Genomic DNA, 22,104 nt, shown 5'->3' with positions numbered 1-22,104 from the left:
AATCCACCAAACATTTCAAAGAGAACAAGTCTCGATCGCCCGGAAATAGTGGTTCCTCTCCATTGTTTTTTCTTTCATCTAATAATGAATGAAAAAAAGTCCGAAAGTCCCTCATGAAATGCCAGTCTAATACCATAAATGTTAACTCTGCAACTTGTTTCCTGCAGTATTATATCCGTCAAAGCCAAGTCTTTTGCCGATCGTGAAATTCGTTACACCCTGAAAGCGCAGAGTCAGGGGGCCGCTGGAACTTTCAATATTGGACCAACTTCTGGCATCGTGAAACTTGCCAAGGAATTGGACTTTGAGGATGTACGACAGCCCCACGTTTATACCCTCGTTGTAACGGCCACCGAAGATTCCGGTGGATTTTCAACGTCAGTTGAGGTAAAGTTATTGAACGTAAAATATGATTAGAGTATTTAAGAACAACTCGAGAGAAACTGATAATGATGGGCTCATTATCTCTTGTAATTTAGCTGACCATCAGGGTGTCTGATGTTAACGACAATGCACCGAAGTTTGAGCTTCCCGACTATCAGGCTCATAATGTGGATGAGGACATACCATTGGGCACCAGTATCCTCAAAGTCAAAGCCACTGATGCGGATTCGGGGAGCAATGCCGATATCGAGTATCTCGTATCAGACGATCACTTCAGTGTGGATTCCAGTGGACTCATTGTCAACAACAAACAATTAGACGCTGATAATAATAATGCTTACTACGAGTTTGTAGTTACTGCTAAGGACAAAGGTATAATTATGTGTGGGTTAAATTGATTAACTCCTCACGTCCACTCTTATTTTGCAAACACTCTTGACTTGCACATCTGGATCAATTCGACTCATAATTTTTGGAAAATTTCTGTTCTAATTTCTCTGATGAGGTGATTTTTTCTAATGAATGATATAGATAGATAGAATGCTTTTTATTTTACCCTGAGATACAGAGATCATTTAAGGGCGAACAGAATTTTACATCTAAAACATTTTGAAACGTCGTAGCCATTGTGACGTTGAAACCAGATTAAACTAATTATTTCTCTAAAATTTCAAATTATTTTCCCAAAATAATCTAGTTTCAACGGTCTTGTAGACCAAATCACATACAAGGTGGATGTTTCACAATAGAAGCCTTTTGGCATGAAATTATTATTAAATATACTTTGAAATTTTGTGACGAGGGTCACTTATAAAATACAAGGAATGATTGCCACTGAATTTGCAATTAATTGAAGAATCATGACTATATTTACCGCAATGTTCCTGATTTTTATGAATTTTCTTAGATTAATTGAAATCAGATTTACAATTTCCGACTTTTCTGGAAAATTTTGAATTTTTAATGATGAACATTTTGGCGCTTGTTGAACGTAACATCACTGAGAAAATATATACTCATGTGCGACGGGATTTTTCGGCTCGTGTGATTGGCAACTTCACACTCGTGGAAAACCCGTCGCATTTGTATCGACATATACTACTTCGTGCTATATTTTGTCAAAGCTATTGCAGTAAATTCAAGCTTCGGAAAAATGAGATAACTGTATAAAACTTACCTTACACAGAGGCTCTAGTAGGATGCATCTTCAAACTGATAATTCATTAACAAAAAAATGGAGAATATTGTAAATAAAAAATGAATTCAATCATCGCAGAGAAATGACTAAAGCTCTCCACTCAAAATTTCCGCAATCACTTCTCCAACATTTTTACCGGAAATTAATCACCCACAGATTTTTTCCAACGGAAATATTTCAATAATACAAAATAAAGAATCAAGTGATTCCAAATGGAATAAATGGATCAGAATAAAATAAACAATTAATTAATTTGAGCAAAAGATTGAGAAGAATGAAAATTGACTTTGTACAGAGACTCTTATGGGATTCTTCTCCAAACTGACAGTTCATTCACAAAAAAACCTAAAAAATGAAGTTAAAAATGGAGAATATTGTTAATGAAAAAAAAATTAATTCAATCGCACTCACAGAAATGACTAAAGCTCTCCACTCAAAATTTCTCTATTCACTTCAACAACATTTTTTACTGGAAATCAACAAATTCAGATATTTATTCCACTAGAAATTTTTCAATTATACGAAATAAATAATCATGTGATTCCGAGTAAATTCTCTATCAGAGTGAAATGAACGATTCATTAATTTAAACAAAAGATTATTACATAAGTTAATAAGCTTGTTCTCTCTGCCGTATTTCCTAGCTACTCTTCTAATTTCATTTCTAACTAACGACGTCTTTATTCAATTTAAAAAAAAACATTTCACTAGCGAAGCGGTAAAACGTTTCGAGTCAATTCCGAATATCTCCGAATGTAAGGGAGATAACGAAATTTTTATAAAGACCTTTTTTGTAGTCCTTAAGTCGCTCTATAAAAAAGGTTATGATAAAAATTTTGCCATTTGCCTTAGATTCCAAGATATTTATTGAAAACCGACCAATAGTCAAAATCAATTTCAACCGTTTTACGCTTCGTTACGAATTTGTTTATATTTAAAATACAGTTTAAAATGCTATAACAAACAAGCTCGAGTTTGAATAGAAGTTATGCAAATGGATCATTCCTGTGGGTGGTCTCAAATTCACATTAGCATAAAGGAAGAATTTTATTCATCAGTTAAAAAACATTCAAAATTTTCCGAATGTTTGCATTTTGGAATTCTCAATTAATACCAGTGGACATTTCATAACATACATAAAGAGAATGTAGAGTTCTACTCGATTAACAGTGAGAGCCCGATGAATTCGATTTTCTCCACTGTTGAATTGCGTAATGAGAGGATAATCTTTTTAATGGGTTGAAAACGAGTGAAAATACCCTGAAAATGGAATTGGCCGAGTTCCCTGGATTTCGCGATTGAAACAAAACCCAGTTGATGAAGGGAATTTGAATGCTTTGAGGGCAACAGATTTAAACGGTTGCCATGTAAATTTCGTCATAGGTTTTGCATAATTTTGAAAGAAAAATGTTGTATAGATTTTGTGAATAGTGTTCCGAGGAATGAGCACAATTTGTATTACTGAAATTCGCTTCTTTGAAAAAGGGGGAAATTGGACTTCGTATTCAGTGAGTTTGTGACGTTTCGCCGGAAATAGTATTTTTACGGACTCTTGAATGATCTTTAGCCTTCGCGATTTATGAACGAGAATTCAGAGTATTTTTGACTGATTGTGGATTGAACTCTTACTCCATTTTCGAAGCATTTAATGGGAAATGTGGGACATTATTTTGGAACTGTTCGAACGTAATAGAATGATCAAATTTTCAATGGAAGAACCGTTGTGGCAGGTGGGGACATCTGAGGAAACGTCAAATATTAAATTAATCGCTTGCAAATGTTGGATTGATTGAGAATTCATTTTTATGTGCATGAAATGAGAAATAGTTCTCCGAATTTGAAGACATCTCTGGATTTTTCAACAAGTCATTATTGAAAATTCGTAATTTGATGAGAAAATCGATGGAAATTTAAATTTCAGTAGAATTTTTCAGTGAGGATTAGGAAGATTGATTGAAAAGTCCGCTAAACTAATTTAAGCAATTCGAGAAGTTTTTGCGATATTTTCACTTCAAACTACTTGAATGCCCTCGAATAAAAATTCATAATTCCGTCACTAATTTTCAGGAAAATGTCCCTGTTTTAGAGGAACTCATCTCTAATTTTTAGAAATCTATCTCCGATAATTACATTACTAAAAAATCAGTGACATCTAATAATTAGTGATGATGTCCCTAAAACTTAGTGACCAAATCACTGAATATCAGAATTTTGCACTCCATGAATTTAACAATCGCGAATCCCTGATAATTGGGGGTAAATTCTTGGAAATCAGTGACATGTTCCTGAAAATCAAAACTTGTCTTTCTCCGCACATGTATTGCTCTAGTTTTCACAGATATTTCTTAAGTATTAATTTTGAAGATCAATCAAATAATTAATTTATGAATCTGAATTCCAACTCACTAGTAAATTTATCAATGGGAATCCGCAATAATTCGGGGTAAATTACTGAAAATCAGTCACCTGTCCCTGAAAATCAAAACTTTTTTGTTCTCCGTATACACTGCTAAAAATTTTCCACTTAAATTTACGGTAAGGGTCGAGGAAATTCATAAGAAGTCACATGTTGACTGAAATTTCAAGGAATTTTGTCATTGAAAATTCATAATTTCATGGAAAAAACCGTGTGAAATCTAAATTTTCGTTTAATTATTCCGGGAAAATTAATGAAAATTCAGAGCAATCTCTCCTGGAATTCCATATTCCGCTGAATTTCCAAACGATTCCTTAAAAATTCAAGGAAATTCAACAGTGAATATTGATTTTCACTCAAAAATTTATGTAAATTGTGAAATTTCCGTCTTCCTGTTGCTAAGAAATTTGGACTCAACTTAAATGTTCAGAGAAACTTGAAATTCCATTGACTTTTCCCTTTAAATCGAATTCAACGTGGTTTTCCGGAAAATTCGGCAAATGTTTCTACCAGTGTATATCGCTCTACTCCCTCCGCCGATTTCTCAAAAATGGGTTCTGAAGACGAGTCAAATTACAAATTACCAAATCTGAATTCAAACCCACTAATGAATTTATAAACGCAGGTGCTCCCCCGAAGACTGGCCAAGCAACAGTTCGGATATACACGAAAAACAAAAACGACGAGGAGCCAAAATTTTCGCAACAAGTGTACACGCCAAACGTGGACGAGAACGCCGGGGCTAACACCTTGGTGACGACCGTTGTTGCCTCAGACAAGGACGGTGACAACGTGCGCTTTGGTTTTGTCGGAGCTACGACTGAATCCGGGCAGTTCGTCATCGAGGAGATAACCGGCGTTATTCGTCTGCGTGGCTCAGACATATCACTGGAGCGTGATAAGTACGAGTTAAATGTAACGGCAATGGACGATGGTGCTTGCTGTCCCGATGGAAAGAAGAATATTCACACGAGTACAGCTGTTGTTGTTGTTTTTATCACTGACGTTAATGATAATAAGCCGGTGTTCAAGGAGTGCGGCAGTTACTCACCGAAAGTCGAGGAGGGGGCAGCCAATGGCAGTCCTGTCATCAAAGTACAAGCCACTGACGAGGATAAGGGGGTCAATGGACAAGTCAAGTACTCCATTGTGCAGCAGCCCAATCAGAAGGGAACGAAATTCACTGTCGATGAAGAAACCGGCCAAGTCTCGACGAATAAGGTATATATTTTTGTTCTGATGAGGAGAAGAAAGGAAAGTCAATCAGTTTTGGAGATTTTTACCTTAATTTTCATACTATAACGAATCTCTAATTTCTACAATTACGTTCTATTGTTCATGCATTCTTTTATTTTCAGTTGTTTCTCGGTTGTTTCCATTCATTCTTTTGATCCCGATTTGACACTTGTCCTTGTATTTTATCTTTGTCTCATTTTAATTAATAAACTAGTGTTTATTTAAACCCGCGTACTCTCCAATACTTTGATCTTGAGTTAAAGTGAAGTTGTTATCGAAATATTCGATTGTAGATCTACTATTCTCAACAAACCAAAAATTTTTCGTATTCAATGTAGCAATTGCATATTAAGTTGGACAGACATTCGAGTTGACTGAACATTTATTGAAAAAATCTGCGAGAATATAAAGTTTTCATCTTCAGGGTCATGCCGCTGATCTTTAGAATTATTATTACTGAAATTTGGTGATAAATTTCTAAAAATTACAGATAGGTCCCGAAAACCAGTGAAATGTCCCTAAAAATAAAATTTTTTCCCTGTTGACATTAAATTTTTCTTAATTTTTTTTTTAATTATCTGGGATTCTATCCAAGATCATTTATATATTTGACTAATTTAATAATATTCATCTGACATTCGAGATTAAATATTCTGTCAGTGTTTTTCTATTTCCCTTCATCTTATTCACTGCAGAAATGATAAAAATTTACCACAACATTCAATTTAGTATGCAAATTTGATACGAAAAGAGAGCACCTGATCAACGATAACTTCAACCAATTGCATTACTGCATCGCAGTTTTATTTATTCAATGTAATGACGTGATGAATTGAAATTCATCGAGATTAATGAACAGCAGTTTCTGTTATTTACCTGAAAATATTGCATTCGACGCCAAAAACAAAGCAAACACATCATTATGTAATTTGACTTTTACAATTAGTCGTGCCATATTTCATGAACACCAACGCACAAATGTATCGCACAATTAGCTGACTGGTCAAACATAGAAACTCAGTCATGGACTCATTGACATTCTTCATGGGATTCAATCCGAAATCATTGATATATTATTCATTCACAATCGGCTGGATTACATACTGATTCATTCACCGTGGGGAAGAATCACTTCTGAACAAAAAAATTTGTTAAATCATTTCAGTTGTAGAGAATGGAGGCAATTTCTTCTTTCGATAACTTTTATGATCATCTATTTAACTATCTCAAGCTAATGATATTGATTAGTAGCCGGTTTCAAAGTGAACATTTATGATCAAAGAAGATATTCATTTTTCAATCATACTCTAATGCTTTGTATGCTATTTTCTTAATTAAAAACATTATTTTCGTGCGCTGATAGAAAATTTGGAGCGATTAAGTTGCCATTAACGAGGCTTCACGTATGACAAAATCCAATAGAAAACCTAGCGAATTGGCTAACAAATTCTGTTGGAATTCTATAGGAATTCTATGGGGTTTCTACAGGATTTCTATTAGAATTCTATTCAAATATTCTATTTGTTTTTTGCACTGATTCTGTTGGATATTCGATAACGAAAAGTCAATAGATTTCAAATTTCTGTTTGAATTTTTTTCTTATAAGAATGCTTGGGCACCAATTTTCCAAGTTTTTTCCACTCGGACTCTGCAATGGAAAACAAAACCAAATCCAGCGAAAAAAACTTAGAAAATTTGTGTCCAATAATTGTAATAGAAAAAATCTAAGAGAAAAATTCAAACAGAAATTCGAAATCTATTAACTGTTTCTTATTGAATATCCAATAGAATCGAGGTAAGAAAAGACAAAACCAGTCGAATAAAAAAAAATCCGAATTAAAATCTGAAAAAAACGTTTCTGAAACGCCGTGAGCGCCGCGTGCGTTTCTGACGTTTGAAATCTGAAAAACATTTCTGAAATCTGAAATCTGAATTTCGGCAATAGAATTTCTAAATAGAATTCCAATAGAATTTTCTAGCAAATTCGCTAGATTTTCTATTTAATTTTTTTATGCGTGTTCTTAACCATTAACACGATTCGGTAGCTATTAACGAATCATTAACAATAACTAATAAGTAATAGTTACCTATAGTTAACAAATCGTGGTAATAGTTAAGAAGCCTCGTTAACAGCAACTAAATGCTTCTATCAGTGTGATATTAGATCCTTTTTGCTTCCAAATGGAAACTTTGTAATTGTTGATTTGGATGATCTTCTAATTTTGCCTGAAAATCACCCAAATCCATCCAGCCCCTCCCATACCCCAAAAGCCCCCAATACTAATTATCTTCATTGTCCAGGTATTTGATCGAGAAGGAGACGACGGCAAATTCGTATCAGTGACAGTGAAAGCAACCGATCAGGGTGAGCCATCGCTCGAGGGCGTATGTTCATTCACGGTTGAAATTACAGATGTCAACGACAATCCGCCTCTCTTCGATCGTCAAGTAAGCAATTTCCATTGCCCAGTCAGATATAGTTAGCGGGGAAGGGTCCTTTATTTCACTTCTAGTATTCAAAGCCATCTTTAAAAGGGTTTAGTAATGATTGGTACACCCTGAGAATTCGAATATCTCCAAAGGTACGACGAACTATTTCGGCACTAAAACACGTATCATCCAAGTCGTGGAAGTATTCCTAGTGCACTATTCCTGTAGTCCTTCCTTATTACATCAGATTGATCATTTCTAACGGATATGAGGTGTTCCTTCATTGACTCCGCCGTAGACCTTCATGATGAAGAAATTCATTTCTTCTTTTAATTCAAGTCGTTCATTTACTCAGTCATAGAGGAAGGGACGGGTAATTATGACAGCCATCGTATATTCGAATTTCATCGACGGACCTTTGGTATTGAGTTACCATTGACCACCAAACAATTTGCAATCATTACCTGCCTTCCGAGCTCAATTGTATTTATATTACCCCGCTAGCTTGAATCTGCCCACTGCCCCCAGCTCGTAAAGTAATTAAAAACTCATTCTCCTCAGAAATACGTCGAGAATGTCAAGCAAGACGCCAGTATTGGCACCAATATACTCAGGGTATCAGCATCTGACGAGGATGCCGACAATAATGGTGCAATAATATACTCCCTAAGTTCACCAAACAATCGACAGGATCTTGAATACTTTGAAATCCAACCGGAATCCGGTTGGATAATATTGAAGAAGCCATTAGACGTGAGTATCACATTTTTCACAATCGTTTTTCCTCGTCTTTATTAACATGCTATACAAAAATCTATCATAAAGACCTCTTAGCAGTATCGTCAATGTCGATATCTGGAATACGTGAGCGTTGGCGCTTTTGTAAAAACAATACAAATGTATTTAATCATCAACAAAAAACAAAGCTTGATATGAGACTCTTGTACATAATGTAATATAACTTCTCTATTGGCTACTCTGATCACGCTTTAATCGTCATTTACCTAAGTTGTTAAACAATCCAACAATAACAACACGCTAATCGCATTCCAGAATCGCCTAGATTGCGTAGATTATATTTATAAACTTGAGTGTACACCTTCTGCCGACGTTTAAATATTTCCGTTAACAACACGAATTAATTGATTTTTTTTTACTGCTAAATGATAATTCGGGAGGTGAAAATGAAAAACAAGACAGACTTTGTATACTAATATATCGTTTAAAAATCGATATTCATTATTTCTCATTCACTGATAAATGAGTTACGTTTTTACGGCACTTGTATAGAATTTTTAATTCCCATTGATATGCACAATGTGTTCACTATGGTAAATATACTTAGCTACTGCCTGAATTCCTCAAATGCTTCACGTACCTGAATCGATCGACCAATTCGGGCTAATATATATATATATTTTTTGAAAAGAACACACACTCTCTTTCTCTGTCTTCCACTCTGATTAAATAATGATTATATTTGAGTTTGAAATGCTCATATGGAGTGAGCCTCGAGTTATAAAATCATCAATCCTCTAGAAATATATTGAAACAACAGATATTCCATTTCCAATCACTCGATTGTCGGTGAGTCTTGATAATGAGGAAAATTCCTGTTGAAATTTCTGATTAGATTTTTAGTTTTTCATTTATCGGTCGGTTTGTTTTTTCTTTACAATAAGACTGTGGCTGGGGCTAACGTGATTTTAGGAGCCTAACGCATCGATTGCGTGTGCACTCTTTGTCTAATTAATCTACTTTGTTTGTCATCCACCCCAATTGTCCCCTTAAATATTTAAAAAAACCATCTAACTAATAACAATAATTAATAATAATAAAACTAACGCCTAAAAGGATTAAACTGGAGATAATATAAACCAATAATTAAACTTGTTTTACTCTTTGTTTTCTGATTACTTTTGATTGAATTTACATCTTTTGTTAGTCTTGATGAAGCTGAAAAATCTACTAATGAGAATGTTGTTTTTTAAAAGGGAAGTGATGTTTTTTAAACTTCCAGGAGCAGGTGGGAAACCAGAATTTTAGTGACCCACGTACGGTGTACTTCAGCGTCTACGCATTTTGTGGTGCATCAGACAATCTAAAAAAAAAACAAACGCAAATTAACCTAAAATCTTAAAGAACAGAGATTACGAATTTATTTTTCTTGAAACATGCTTGCAATTTAATTGATGATGAATGTGTTTTTTGAATCCTTTACAGGAAAAAGGATCGCGCTCTCTCGCTCCTCCCGCTCGTTATTTATCACTCACACTCTCAGACTAGAAAAGCTGTCCCCACTGATCTAACTAATTGTCCCTTGGTAAACAAGGAGTATCTATCTTGCATTCTCCGTCTAGTCTCTAACGTCCCTTTTCTCAATCTCACAATCTTCCGGATTCTTCATTCACGAGGGGTTCCTCGCAAAATTTGAACTGTCAAATTCTCCTTCTCATCTTGTTATTCTTCACTCACTCATTCGTTTCTCCCACTCTAGCGTCATAACACTGTCTTCATAGCTGTCTAATTAATATCTATCTTCTTCTTTTCTTCCTTCTGGCACAACTTCTCATATTGCAACCTAGATTCGGTATTATCAACAATGAAGTATAAACGACGATTCCTTTGTGATACTGTATTGTGTGCACCGCGGGTCTAGTTATTAAGAAAATTAGCAGAAAAGTTAATGAATAAGCAACTGAAATGAGATATTGAACATGACAATGAGTTTAACTAAACGGACTCCGTGGTGTGACATTTTTTCTTCTGTGATTGGGGCGGCATACCGTTGTATATGCGTTGTTGTCACGATACAGACTCAATGTAACAAACAATCGATGTGAAAATACAGCATACGGGACATGGAAATTCGATAGTTGAGTGCCACAGCGGTTTTATTTTAATAAGGGTTTTTTACAACGTCATTTCAACGACAGTCAAATCAAACAGTTGATATCTCTCCCTCCTAACTCCACAAGTTGGATACTAAATTTATACTGAAATCCAATTCAAATGCCTTCTACCCACCCCCCACCCAAACCATTATTTCCAACCCCTACCAATTTATTTTATCAATGAAAAACCTCTTTTTAACGCATTCTGCTTGCATGCCGTTGCCTGCATTTATTTCGTATGAAAAAAATGAAAACAAGATGAAAAAAATCATACTAATTTCGTCTCATTTATTGTTTATGTTTGTCTTTTATTGCACCATTTTCTTTCTTCGGATTTTCATGATGAACAAAAATTAACGATTAAATACTAAAAAAGGGCTGTGCTCCAGTAAGTAGGAAACTCTTCTTTTTCACTATTAATTCGTTTATTCAGTTCTACTTTTCATTGAGAGCAGAACATTTCCGCATTTATATATGCTGTGCATCAAGTGCGTTTTATCCCTGATTTTTTTCCCCCACTTTCTGTTACTCTCATTCGTTTCAATTATTTAGTTCCTCTTCGCTACTTTTTTTTATTTCTACGTTTCCAATTATTCGGAGTACTGCTTCTCTTAACGTTCTGTAAATTACCCTTTTCTGTTGAAAACGTGCTCGTTTGGATGTCAATTTTTTTTCAATATTTTTGCTCTGTTTTTCTCCTTTTCATTCGTATGTTTTTGTGCGTTTTGTTGATTGCTCTTGTCGCCCAGTATATACAAAAAACGGTTGAATGTCACTCGAATGATATTCTACAAATAATTTTCACTTACTTTAACAGTACAAAAATTTAAGTAATTTATTCTGATATTAAGTTTAATTGATTTTTATGATTTTAGTTACGTTTTTGTTCTTTTTTTTTCTTTTTTGGTTTTAACATTTTACTACTGCCGTTTTGTCTCACAACGCTCAGCCCGAGCTGCGTAGGTATCCATCGTGCCGTAGCCTGTGTACCATACATCAACGAAATATATGATAAATCATCATATACAATGACGAAAAAAAAATCTCAAACAATATACATAACATGATATACTTGTACAGTAGTGTTGTAATTTATTTGCAATGCAGCACAAAACCAAATAATATTTTATTGCTATAATTATTGACAATATATGTAGCAGCACCAGTAATATTTGCCGTCTTGTACACCCGATATATAACCATATATATCGAATTCATTATATATATTATTATTATTTTTACAATTCTCTCCTACCGCCGCCAAACCAGTACTGCGGCGTTCACTGTAAAACCTTTGTTTGTTGTAATTGTTAATTAAATTTCATGAAACATAATGCCACTGATATTTGAGTGTTCCAGAGCTAAGCGAAATCTGGCTCGTCAATCGCCGGGATTTTAATAAAATACAATGAAAGTCCCTCGCGAGGATACCTACCAGACTTCGGCTTGCGTCTTTATTTCAATAGCAAATAATTCACTGATATCTTGATAAAAAAAATTTGTCGCGATCAATGTCAAATGCCGATTCAATAATTGTACATTATCGCGTGTAGATACGGCCTTTGTCTGCAATGCCAAAAGAACTTCCGCAATGTCTCGGAATGATAATTCGCTATTAAAAAAAAAAAGAACAACAACAACAGCCACAAAACATCAACAACAATTTTTAAAAAAATGGCCCTGAAAATTGTCCTGTAACTTGACGGCCCATGTTTTGCCAATAGCGAGACAGGTATCGCCTGAAGGTGCGGGCCTCTGACAAAGGGACTGAAGTCTTGTCCGCTGACGTGGACGTTGAGTTAGACGTCGTAGACAGAAACAATAAACCTCCTCTGTGGGATGAGCATGTATACGGCCCCATTCACATCAAAGAAAATGTCACAGTGGGTACTGTAGTGACGTCGGTGAAAGCCAGGTTTGTATGCCACGACATGATCAAGACCAAGAGACATGCCGTGCCGCGCCATGCAGTGCTCTCTATCTCTTATCTGATTCTTTTTTCTCTGGTTAATTTTGTGGAGACATTGTGACAAAATTGGATTAACATTACACGGGAATATTCATTCACGAATTGAGGATGGTGATTGGGAATTGCGAATGGTGGGGATCTCTCGAGATTTTTTTTTAACGAAGGAGAGTAGGTGGTTGGGAACGGAGGAAGTAGTATAGCTCGATATGAGGGAGACGGGGTTTTCAGGAGTGTGAAGTTGGCGGGAAGGGCACAGCCGAGACTGCCAATCACACGAGATGAAAATTCCCGTCTTACGTGTGTCGAATAATATTTCATGACACACGCCGATAAAAGTATTATCCAACGATCATAATACATTATGCGGTAATAATACTTTTATCGCCTGATGACATAATGTTCCATTTTTTCAATTTTTGATTAGAATTGTTTTTTTAAATGTGACATGGTCGTTGGATAATCTTTAATAGAAATGACGCGAAGAACCAATAGCATTATTTTATAGAATATTCACCGAACTGCAATAGACTCATAGATTTTCAATAGAAATTCAGTCGATTTTTTTTATGAAAGTGCTAGATTTTTCTTGTGATTTTTTTCAACTTGACAAAATGTACAATTTTTTTTGTTGTATATTTGGTTTTTCGTCAGTGGGGGGGAAGGGGGGCGCCACTCCATACTCTCGGACTGTGAGACGAGCTTCGTCTCGGACTTACCAACGCCTCGTGCTGCAAACTTCACACGATTCACAAACCTTTGCCTTGTGACATAATCTACTAGTGTGTCACATGATGATAAAAGTATTATAAAATAGCATTTGTCAGGTAATACTTTTATCGCCTGATGACATAATGTACTATTATAATACGAGGCCTGAAAAACCGCGATTTGAACCTCGCTTCGCTCGGTTAGATCGAGTCGTAAAATATTGTATGTCACACGGCGATAAAAGAATTATCTGACTCATGTAATTGTAATAAAGTCACATTCATCAGATAGTACTTTTATCGCCTGATGATATAATATATTACTTCAGCACGAGGTGAACGTAGCAGCAGTCACAATAGTATTTTTTGTCACTAGGCCGAAAGAAATTTTTTTGAGGAATATGACTGAAATAACATGAGCTAGAAATTTTTTTTCGGCCAAGTAACAAAAATGTAATTGAAGATTCTCTATATTTTTCCCCGATTGTATTGAACCATTAGGCAGCTTTACTGTGTTTGTTTTTTTCTAAAAAAATAGTGAATAGTAAATATTTTACTTTGAGAATTTATTGATTTTCATCTTTTTCGCGTCATTCTATTGACCTTGCTCGGAAAAAAATTGGTCGTTTGAAATTTTTTTTCTCGCTTGATTTTTTGTTTATCAAGAGAAAAAAAATGGAGTAGAAAACACCCGGACATTTTATACGACGGAATGTTTGTAGAAAAATGAAAATCTGTAAAAAAAATTCTATTCAATATTTCCATTGCTAAAAAACGATGAAAATCAATGGAAAATGTAATTGTTTGTCAGTCTATCAAAGAAAATTACATCTAATCACATCATCTTGATTCAATTAGGAGCTTCAATTAATGTTTTCAGAAATATCAGTAAAAGTTGTGTTAAAAGGGAGACCGCACTGAAATTTTAAAACCTCAGGGGCCTTCATTCGTCGTGCTGATGAGTTTCTTACGTCAGTTTTGATGTGAAAAAAAATTTAATTAAGTGTTGAGTTTTTTCATTTATAGAATCTCCACAAGTGACTTCACGGTGCAATTCTTAATCGATTGACTCGAATTTTAGTTTACAAATGCAAAATATGTGTTTAAATATAACTGAATGAGGTTTTTCGAAAATCTTCATTTTCTGGATTTTTGGATTTTTTTTTCTCGAAATTGCTGCAGATGAAAAATCCAGAAAATTGTTCGAATTTAATTACATAGTGAATAATTGAAGTATGAATTTTCTCCGATTTTTTAAATCAATTTTCTCATTATATCATGAATAAATAATTTGAAAATTCTGACAAAATCCCCACTTTAATGATTCATAATATAGTTGTTAAATATTACTAATTTCTTACATTCTAAAGCTCACTAATTTTGAGAAAAAAAATCAAAAACTCGAAAAATAGAAATTTCCAAAAAAGTTTATTTAAATATGTTTGTGGACATATTATGATATTATTATAAACTCATCAGTACGATAGATAAAGGCACTAGCGATTTTTAAATTTCAGTGTGGTCTTCCCCTAAATAATAAAAAAACAGCCTAATTATTGGGAGAACCCAATAATTATCGAAATATAACAACAACAAACCTTGAACAATAAAAAGTATTCGATCATTCTTCAATTTTTAGAAGAAATTTCCCTATTTTTCCAATGAGAATATGATCACCTTCTCAACCCAAGAATTCTCAATTCGAAAATGAATTCTCCAATAAACCAACAAAAAAAAATTCTAATTTACCAACTATTCTTCCAGTTTTTAATTTCCAATAAAACACGAATCTCAATAAATCGAAACAATCACAGTAATTCTCACGTCTTTCCCACAAATCTGTCTCACACTGTCTTCCCCTTAACCCTGAAACACCGAACACTGGATGAAAATTCAACTAAACATCTATCACTCACTTTCCACCTGTCTCTCGTTCTTTTCAATTCTCCTCAATCCAACAGCTCCATTCAAACACTTGATAACTCCGACGAAAGAGAAATGATTGAGTATTACCAGTTTATTTGTCAATATAAAAGCACGTATGGTTAAGCGCGGCGTGTGGGTGCGCCCAGCAAAGCTCGCCCATTATAATTTAACTCATTAATTCAGTGATGAAACTGTTTAACAAAAGCTCATAATTATTGTTTCCCCACGAGTGGCAAAAAGTCATCGTCTCAGTAAGCCACAAGTGGAGAAAGAAAAATTATGACGCGTCCTTTGGCTCCTCAACACCAATTGTGTTGACTTACTTATAATTATATCTTATAATTTACAACGTTAACGTGCACACTGCAATCGTCGTACGATAATTTATAATTTCCTAATGATAATCGTCGTGACTTTGTGGGAATTCGACAGAGTCATGATTCCAAAGGGCAGTAAAAACCCGGGGAATCATCGAGTGATTTTTACAGGGTAAAATTAAAATAAAAACTAGTAAAAAGGCGTTTAGGATAGTGCCCACATGTAGATCGTTGGTAGACGATCGTTAAATACCGACGAAAATGCAGCGACAATCTAGAGTTGCTAACGAACAAAAAAAGGAGGGAGAGAAAAATAAATACTAACGTGCCATAAAAAACACTGACACTTCCTAGGTGTGATATACAGGTTGCCACGAGAGCCACGGTGCCTACGATCGTCGATCGGGACGTCCTGGCGTCCCTCCTCCAGCCTCCAGCTGCTGCCTCCGTCCTCACACGAGCGAGAGAACGATCGATGCGCTTTATTTTTCATTTATGATTTCCATTATACTTTAATTCCTTCATTTTTGCCGAGAAGAAAAGAAAAAAAAATCACCTCAGAGAGAGCAAAAAAAATGTCTCAATTAAAACACCAAAGCTTAAATTAACCTTCAATCAGGCGAATTTAATTTCTCTCAAAGTTAAAAATGAAATTTTAAAACAAAAAAAAATCCACAAAAATTCACCAACCACCAACTCCCATGAGTTTGTTTTTAAGAATCTGTCACGAGCACTAGACAAGACTAACGACGTTCTTTTTTCTTTTTCCATTTGTTATACGTATGTGGTGTAGCGCGAGACATACAAGCTGGAGGCGATGGCACAAGACAAGGGCTATCCGCCCTTGTCGCGAACCGTGGAGGTTCAGATTGACGTTGTGGACCGTGCTAATAATCCGCCCGTATGGGACCACGTAGTGTATGGCCCGATCTACTGTAAAGAGAACATGGCCGTTGGGGCTAAAGTTGTGTCTGTTAAAGCCAGGTCTGTCACACTGTTAATGCTCCGTGCGGCTGCACGAACCCGCCCTGCACGCAAAAATCTCGTGGCAGTATTGTTCTTGTGCACGTTAATTGATATTGTGTACGAAACCCACACATTTTACATTATTATTTATCAATAATATTACACTTTACATGTATACTTTACATCATAGAATCAGAGAAATGAGGCTTTTGAATCAAATTGAACACTTTCTTCGGCATTTTCTATTCATGCGTTCATTTAAAAAACAAAATTTATCTTTCGAAATAAAACATTAAGGAAGCCTTTATTCAGATAAATCATTTCTCTGTGTGTGGGGATGGAAAGCACTCAATTATCGAGAGTATTTTATTGTCAAAACCTATGATCACTCAAGAGTAATATTTTTTCAGTTTAAGAATTTCAATTTCTGGATCGAGAGTGAATTTTGATGAACAAGTCGAGAAATTGAACTTTGTCACTCAAAGAATAAATATTCTTGCATAATTCTGAATGTTTCACCCCTCACGATGATTCCACTTTGTTTTTTATTTTCCTTAATTTGATTTATCATTATGTCAAACACTATTCAATATTTATGTTCGTTAGTAACCTTTCTTTTTCATTTTTACGTTCATTAAATTTGACTTTTGTCACTCAATCACCGACATAACACGAACATAACGAATCACTAACAGATCATTGACACACCACAACGCACATGAAACAGATAATGATAAAGTTTATGAAAGAAACATCACAAATTACCACTTCGATGCACGTCTTTATCGGTGTGTGGCTGTTCACGAAGACTCGCCTCGATGTTTTTGTTATTCACGATTTTCTACGTTTAATTATATTCAAGGAATTATCTATGTCTCGAGAAATTACTTTATTATTGAAATATCAAGCCCCAGTGGCTTTTCCACTTGATGAATAAATTCTTGTTGTATTTTTACATAAGATTTTTACATTGTACTATTCAATATTTCAACATTCTTGATGAACGTCCATTGATTTTTCCTCGTGACGGTTTTTCAATAATTAATTTATTCATTAATTAATGTGATGTAAGTGAAACGTCGACGTGAGCAGTCACTACGTTCCCTCGCGATGACATGAGACTTTTATACCGCCTGCTCACGTTTTTTGAAAAGACGAAACAGTAATAAAAATATATTACATGAAAATAATAGTTATCAGTAAATAAAATAAATTTGTTGAAAGGCTGAGAATTATCATATGAACTAGATTATAATGTTTTCGTGGCGCGCCGGACGGATCGCAAAGTATATTAATTTGTTTAATTATATATACAGAGACCCATTAGTTCGAATACATATGTGTGCCGTAAACATTTTTTGGGCATGCTTCGAAATAGATGCTTCCTGAGAATCCCCGTTGATTTTTTGAAACTTTTGATACCAATTTTTATGAAAACAATGAATTACAAGAATTGAAAATAATTATTTGGTTCAGTTACGTTGACGTAATTACTGGCATCTTTCAAAATTGAGAGAGTATTTTCGTTCTTTTCATGGTTTCGTTGAGTTGACTCTTTATCAATGTCATTTATCACTCTTTATTTTTCTTTATTCAAATTGATTAATTATTCTCACGCGTGCTGCCTGCCGATCCTTTGTGCCGTTCGTCCGGGAGTTTACGGTTTTATTAAATAATTAATGATATACTGTTGCGAAAGAATGCCGCAAGGACGTAGTAGCCAAGTGAGAAATTGATGCGAGTGAATTACCCTGTTTATTTTACTTCATTTACGTCATTGATTCATTGTATTATTTTCATGATTTGCTGTCCAATCATCAGTTGCGGATGCACTGTTGAAAATTTTTAGTTCTACTGAAATTTCAGGGATTTTCGAAATTGTAAAATGGAAATTTTCTGGAAAAATCATTTTTAGTTTATTTATTCCATGAAAATTAACAATTATTAGAAAAATTCAGCTCAATGTATTCTTGATTGTCAATTAATTGGAAATTTGACGTTGTTTAGGGAATTCTCGTCTTTTTGTTGCTCTGGAATTTGAAATTTCACTAAATTTTCACTAAAATTGGAAATTAAATTATTCTTTTTTTCTCTTAATTGAACTCAATGTTACAACTGTCCCTGAAATTACAATTTTTTTAACAGTGTAATCCTTTATCATTTTATTTAGTCAATGCCTCGAGATTATCATCATGAAGAATTTCCAAATGTTTCTATTCCATCCAAATTGATTATTTTTTCTTATTCCTACGTTGAAAAGATTACCTATACGTTTGTTATCCATTTTACTACCCTTTTGCAGAGAACTTGCATCAAGTAATAGAACGTCGACCATATATTTTGAATGCCGTAATTGATTTTTGGGCATGTTTCGTCAGTTGCTTAAATTGCGTTGAGTTTAGTGTCTTCGAAGGCCGTAGTTGGTTTACGTAGAGTTTAATGAAAAAAATTAAAAGAGTTTAATTACATTGAAATAATTAGAAACCGAGAGAGATTTTTTCATTCGCGAATGTGAATTGTTCAACCAGCATCATTATTTTTACCATAATTATTATCAGAAAAAAAAATAGATGATAGGATGAGCTAAAGTACACGTCCGCGTTGTCGTAATTCTCCCGGGAATTGATATAGCTGTGAAATTCAATCTTATATATTGATGTGAAATTAATGAGTTTGCAGGAGAAAAATGAAATAATCCGGATGGAATTCATTGATAGGGATTTCCGGACGAGCAATATTTTTAATAAATACACTACTCAGACCCAAACACCTTCACACGAGTATTAAACACGAAAAATGAAAAAGAACACATTTCAAATATGAAAAAGGAAATAAAAAACAAATAGGGGAGAAATTTTCGAAAATTTCCATCACAAAGCCAAAATTTTTTCTTACTTAAAACAAAAAAAACCGTATTACCCCAGTAGTTCCCATATTTCGAAAACTCAGGGGCAATACGAGTCATTTTTTGTTCAATTAAAAATAAAATTTCTCGGGCTTTCGGTTGGAATGAACTGTAAAATTCTTAATTTTTGAGAATTTCTTCCCCTGCGCCACATGTATCCTTCAATAATTAGTGGGGTTGAGTAAAGGACAGTCACGAGATGCCTATTAATATCACGCGCACGAGAGACTATGAAACACACGTGAAATTAACTCCGTGCAATCACAACCTCGCGGCACAGACAACTTAATATAAAAAAATATTTCATTTTTCCGAAGCACAGAACAAGACGTTCGAAAATAAACCTGTGGGGCTATGGTTTTTTCTCATCTGTCCTCCGTACTGAATATCCCGTTGAGAATAATGAATTCTGACTAGCCAAGGGAACTTCTCCACCTCCGCTTATTTCCACGTGAATATATATAACAGTGGACTTTCCCCAGCTTTCGGTATTCGGGGCTTGGAAGTCCGAGAACGATGAGCTAGGGATTACCACTTCCATGCGCGCAGGGGGCGTGCCCACGCGAGGGAGGGAACGGGATGATCGAAGCGAGAACGCTGTAACGCAGCGAGGCTTCCCCCCTCGCGCATGAAGTCACACGCGCAGTGGGGGAAGCATTCCCCTCCGCTTGATCGCGCCCCCCGGGCTACGGATGGTGAGAGCTAGGGAAAGTCCACTGATACTTGATAATATTAATGAATTTCAGTAGATATATATCAATATATATATTTACGATAGATGTACACACGTACGCGCACAAATGCATAAGTCATACCGGTGATATCACGCTTGAGCGACTAACATCACACACGATTGACACATGTACTTAAACACGAAAGCATTTTAACACGGTCGGTTACATGCCGAACATGAACGTCCGCCGAACGTTTGCAGGATAAATAAATAACAGCTGAGTGCATATTCCATGAATTCCCTGTATTTCGTTTTTCGCGGCAAGTGATTCAATCAAAATCGGTGACAAAATTGATAGAATAAATAAAGATATAAGGGAATTAGTTAATTGACGAATGGAGGGGGTAACAGCGTTCGTCGTGCGTCGTGTTCGGTTTTTATTTTTTAATCAATACAGAGTGAATAAATTCCAATGATTTTTAATGGAATAATACGCTGGGATACACTGAAATGGGAGTTATGGAATTTCACGTGCATACGGTGGAGGAAATATGGGGGAATCGGTTCATTTGAAGGATGAAATGGTGGGATTGAGTAGTGGGTGAGGATAGAACACGCATTGGATTGATTAAGTGATCATGCCGCCTGCGAGTTATTTTTATGAATTAGGTAGATGAGAGATTTCACTTCTAGAGTCACGACGAGTTGTAGTATGATGATTATGAGTGCTGTGGGAGAGAATACAGCTATTAACGAGGAAAGAAACGACAACGAGAGGATATGGAGGCAGTTTTAATGATATTGAAGGTTTTTTGTCTAAAATGATTATTAATGGGGAATTTGAAGGAGTTTAAAGGGAAAAAAGTTGATTAAATAAATTTAGTAGTGAGTTGCGACGTGTGCGCTAGGTAAATTCATTAAATTAGATGTGTTATCCATTATTATATTATTACTAGAAGGATTTTTTGGTAAAATAAGTTTTTCATTATGACGTGTTTCGCATGGAATCTTTCGTTAAAGCCGTTATGATACTCATAGTTTTGTACGGTATAACCTGAATACCCTAGGGGAAATTTTCGTTCTCGTTTCTGTTTCCGTACTTTTTTTTTCTTTTCGTTTTTTTTTTGAGGGCCCAACAAAGTATTGAGTGGAAAACGAGAGATTATTGGGCCACACACCAGGTGCTTGTGACTTATATGGTTTTTCGTATGCCCCCACAGCTCGGGAATCGAAAATAATCCCACGGTATTTTACCACTTAATGCCGGGGTCCACTGCACAGACCAACAAGTTTCATACGTTCTATCTGCAACAACGATCGGAAACTTTATCCAGGGATAATGTTACGTGGGCTGATATAAAAGTTAATCATCCACTGGATTATGAGAGCATAAAGGAGTACAATTTGACGATACGTGTGGAGGTAAGTTTGAGTTTATTTCGGGGAGGGAGAGGAGATGAAAAGATGAAAGGAATTTTTTATCAAGATGATTGAAAATTCTTTTCTTTTTCTCGTTGCATTTTCAGCTCGTTCCATGCTTTGAGTTAAGGCGATGGGGGAGAGTAATATTCCAAAGTTATGGGTATTATTCTCCGTTAAAGGAATTCGATTCGAAAAGTTCAGCCCAAATCGAAGGATTTTGAGGGAAAAAGTCTTTTGATGTTTTTATTTACTGAAAATCAGTTATCAAAGAAATTTCATTTTTAATGGTACTTCACTATTCTATGCGTGTCCTATGGAGAGAGAACGAAAATGAAACGATGAAATCAATTTTTTTTAAGAAAATTAAAAATTCAAAGAGTAAAAGGCAAGAATTTTTAATTTGTTCCCTTCTTTATTGTTAAGACGAACGGGGAGAGTAATATTCTACAGTTATGAGTATTATTCTTAATTGAAGGAATTCGGTTTGAAAAATTAATTAATTAAAATTTAATTTTTACTGAAAAATTCAGCCCAAATCAAGACATTTTGAAGGAAAAAGGCTTTGATTTTCAATGATATGTTGCTATTTAATTATTGTATCAGTTTCTAGTATGTTCTATACATGTCCTATGGAGAAAGAACGAAAATGAAGAGATGAAAT

The 22,104-nt window shown here is 35.0% G+C and overlaps 1 protein-coding gene across 1 annotated transcript in view; it reads left to right on the top strand.

Annotated features, from left to right (window-relative positions):
- The window catches only part of LOC107038111 (neural-cadherin), a 184,098-nt gene that overhangs the window by 8,766 nt on the left and 153,228 nt on the right, over positions 1–22,104 (top strand). Inside the window, exons 5-13 of the mRNA XM_029126109.1 lie at positions 168–387; positions 480–756; positions 4,624–5,219; positions 7,536–7,682; positions 8,226–8,451; positions 9,711–9,751; positions 10,935–10,946; positions 12,283–12,473; positions 21,242–21,443. Of these exons, the coding sequence (XP_028981942.1) occupies positions 168–387; positions 480–756; positions 4,624–5,219; positions 7,536–7,682; positions 8,226–8,451; positions 9,711–9,751; positions 10,935–10,946; positions 12,283–12,473; positions 21,242–21,443 (1,912 nt within the window). The remainder of the gene's footprint in view (positions 1–167; positions 388–479; positions 757–4,623; positions 5,220–7,535; positions 7,683–8,225; positions 8,452–9,710; positions 9,752–10,934; positions 10,947–12,282; positions 12,474–21,241; positions 21,444–22,104) is intronic.

This window comes from Diachasma alloeum, unplaced genomic scaffold (genome assembly GCF_001412515.2).
Source record: "Diachasma alloeum isolate Michigan unplaced genomic scaffold, Dall2.0 Dall_scaffold_00277, whole genome shotgun sequence".
Classification (NCBI taxonomy): domain Eukaryota; kingdom Metazoa; phylum Arthropoda; class Insecta; order Hymenoptera; family Braconidae; genus Diachasma; species Diachasma alloeum.
This window is presented reverse-complemented; position numbering and strand designations above follow the sequence as displayed.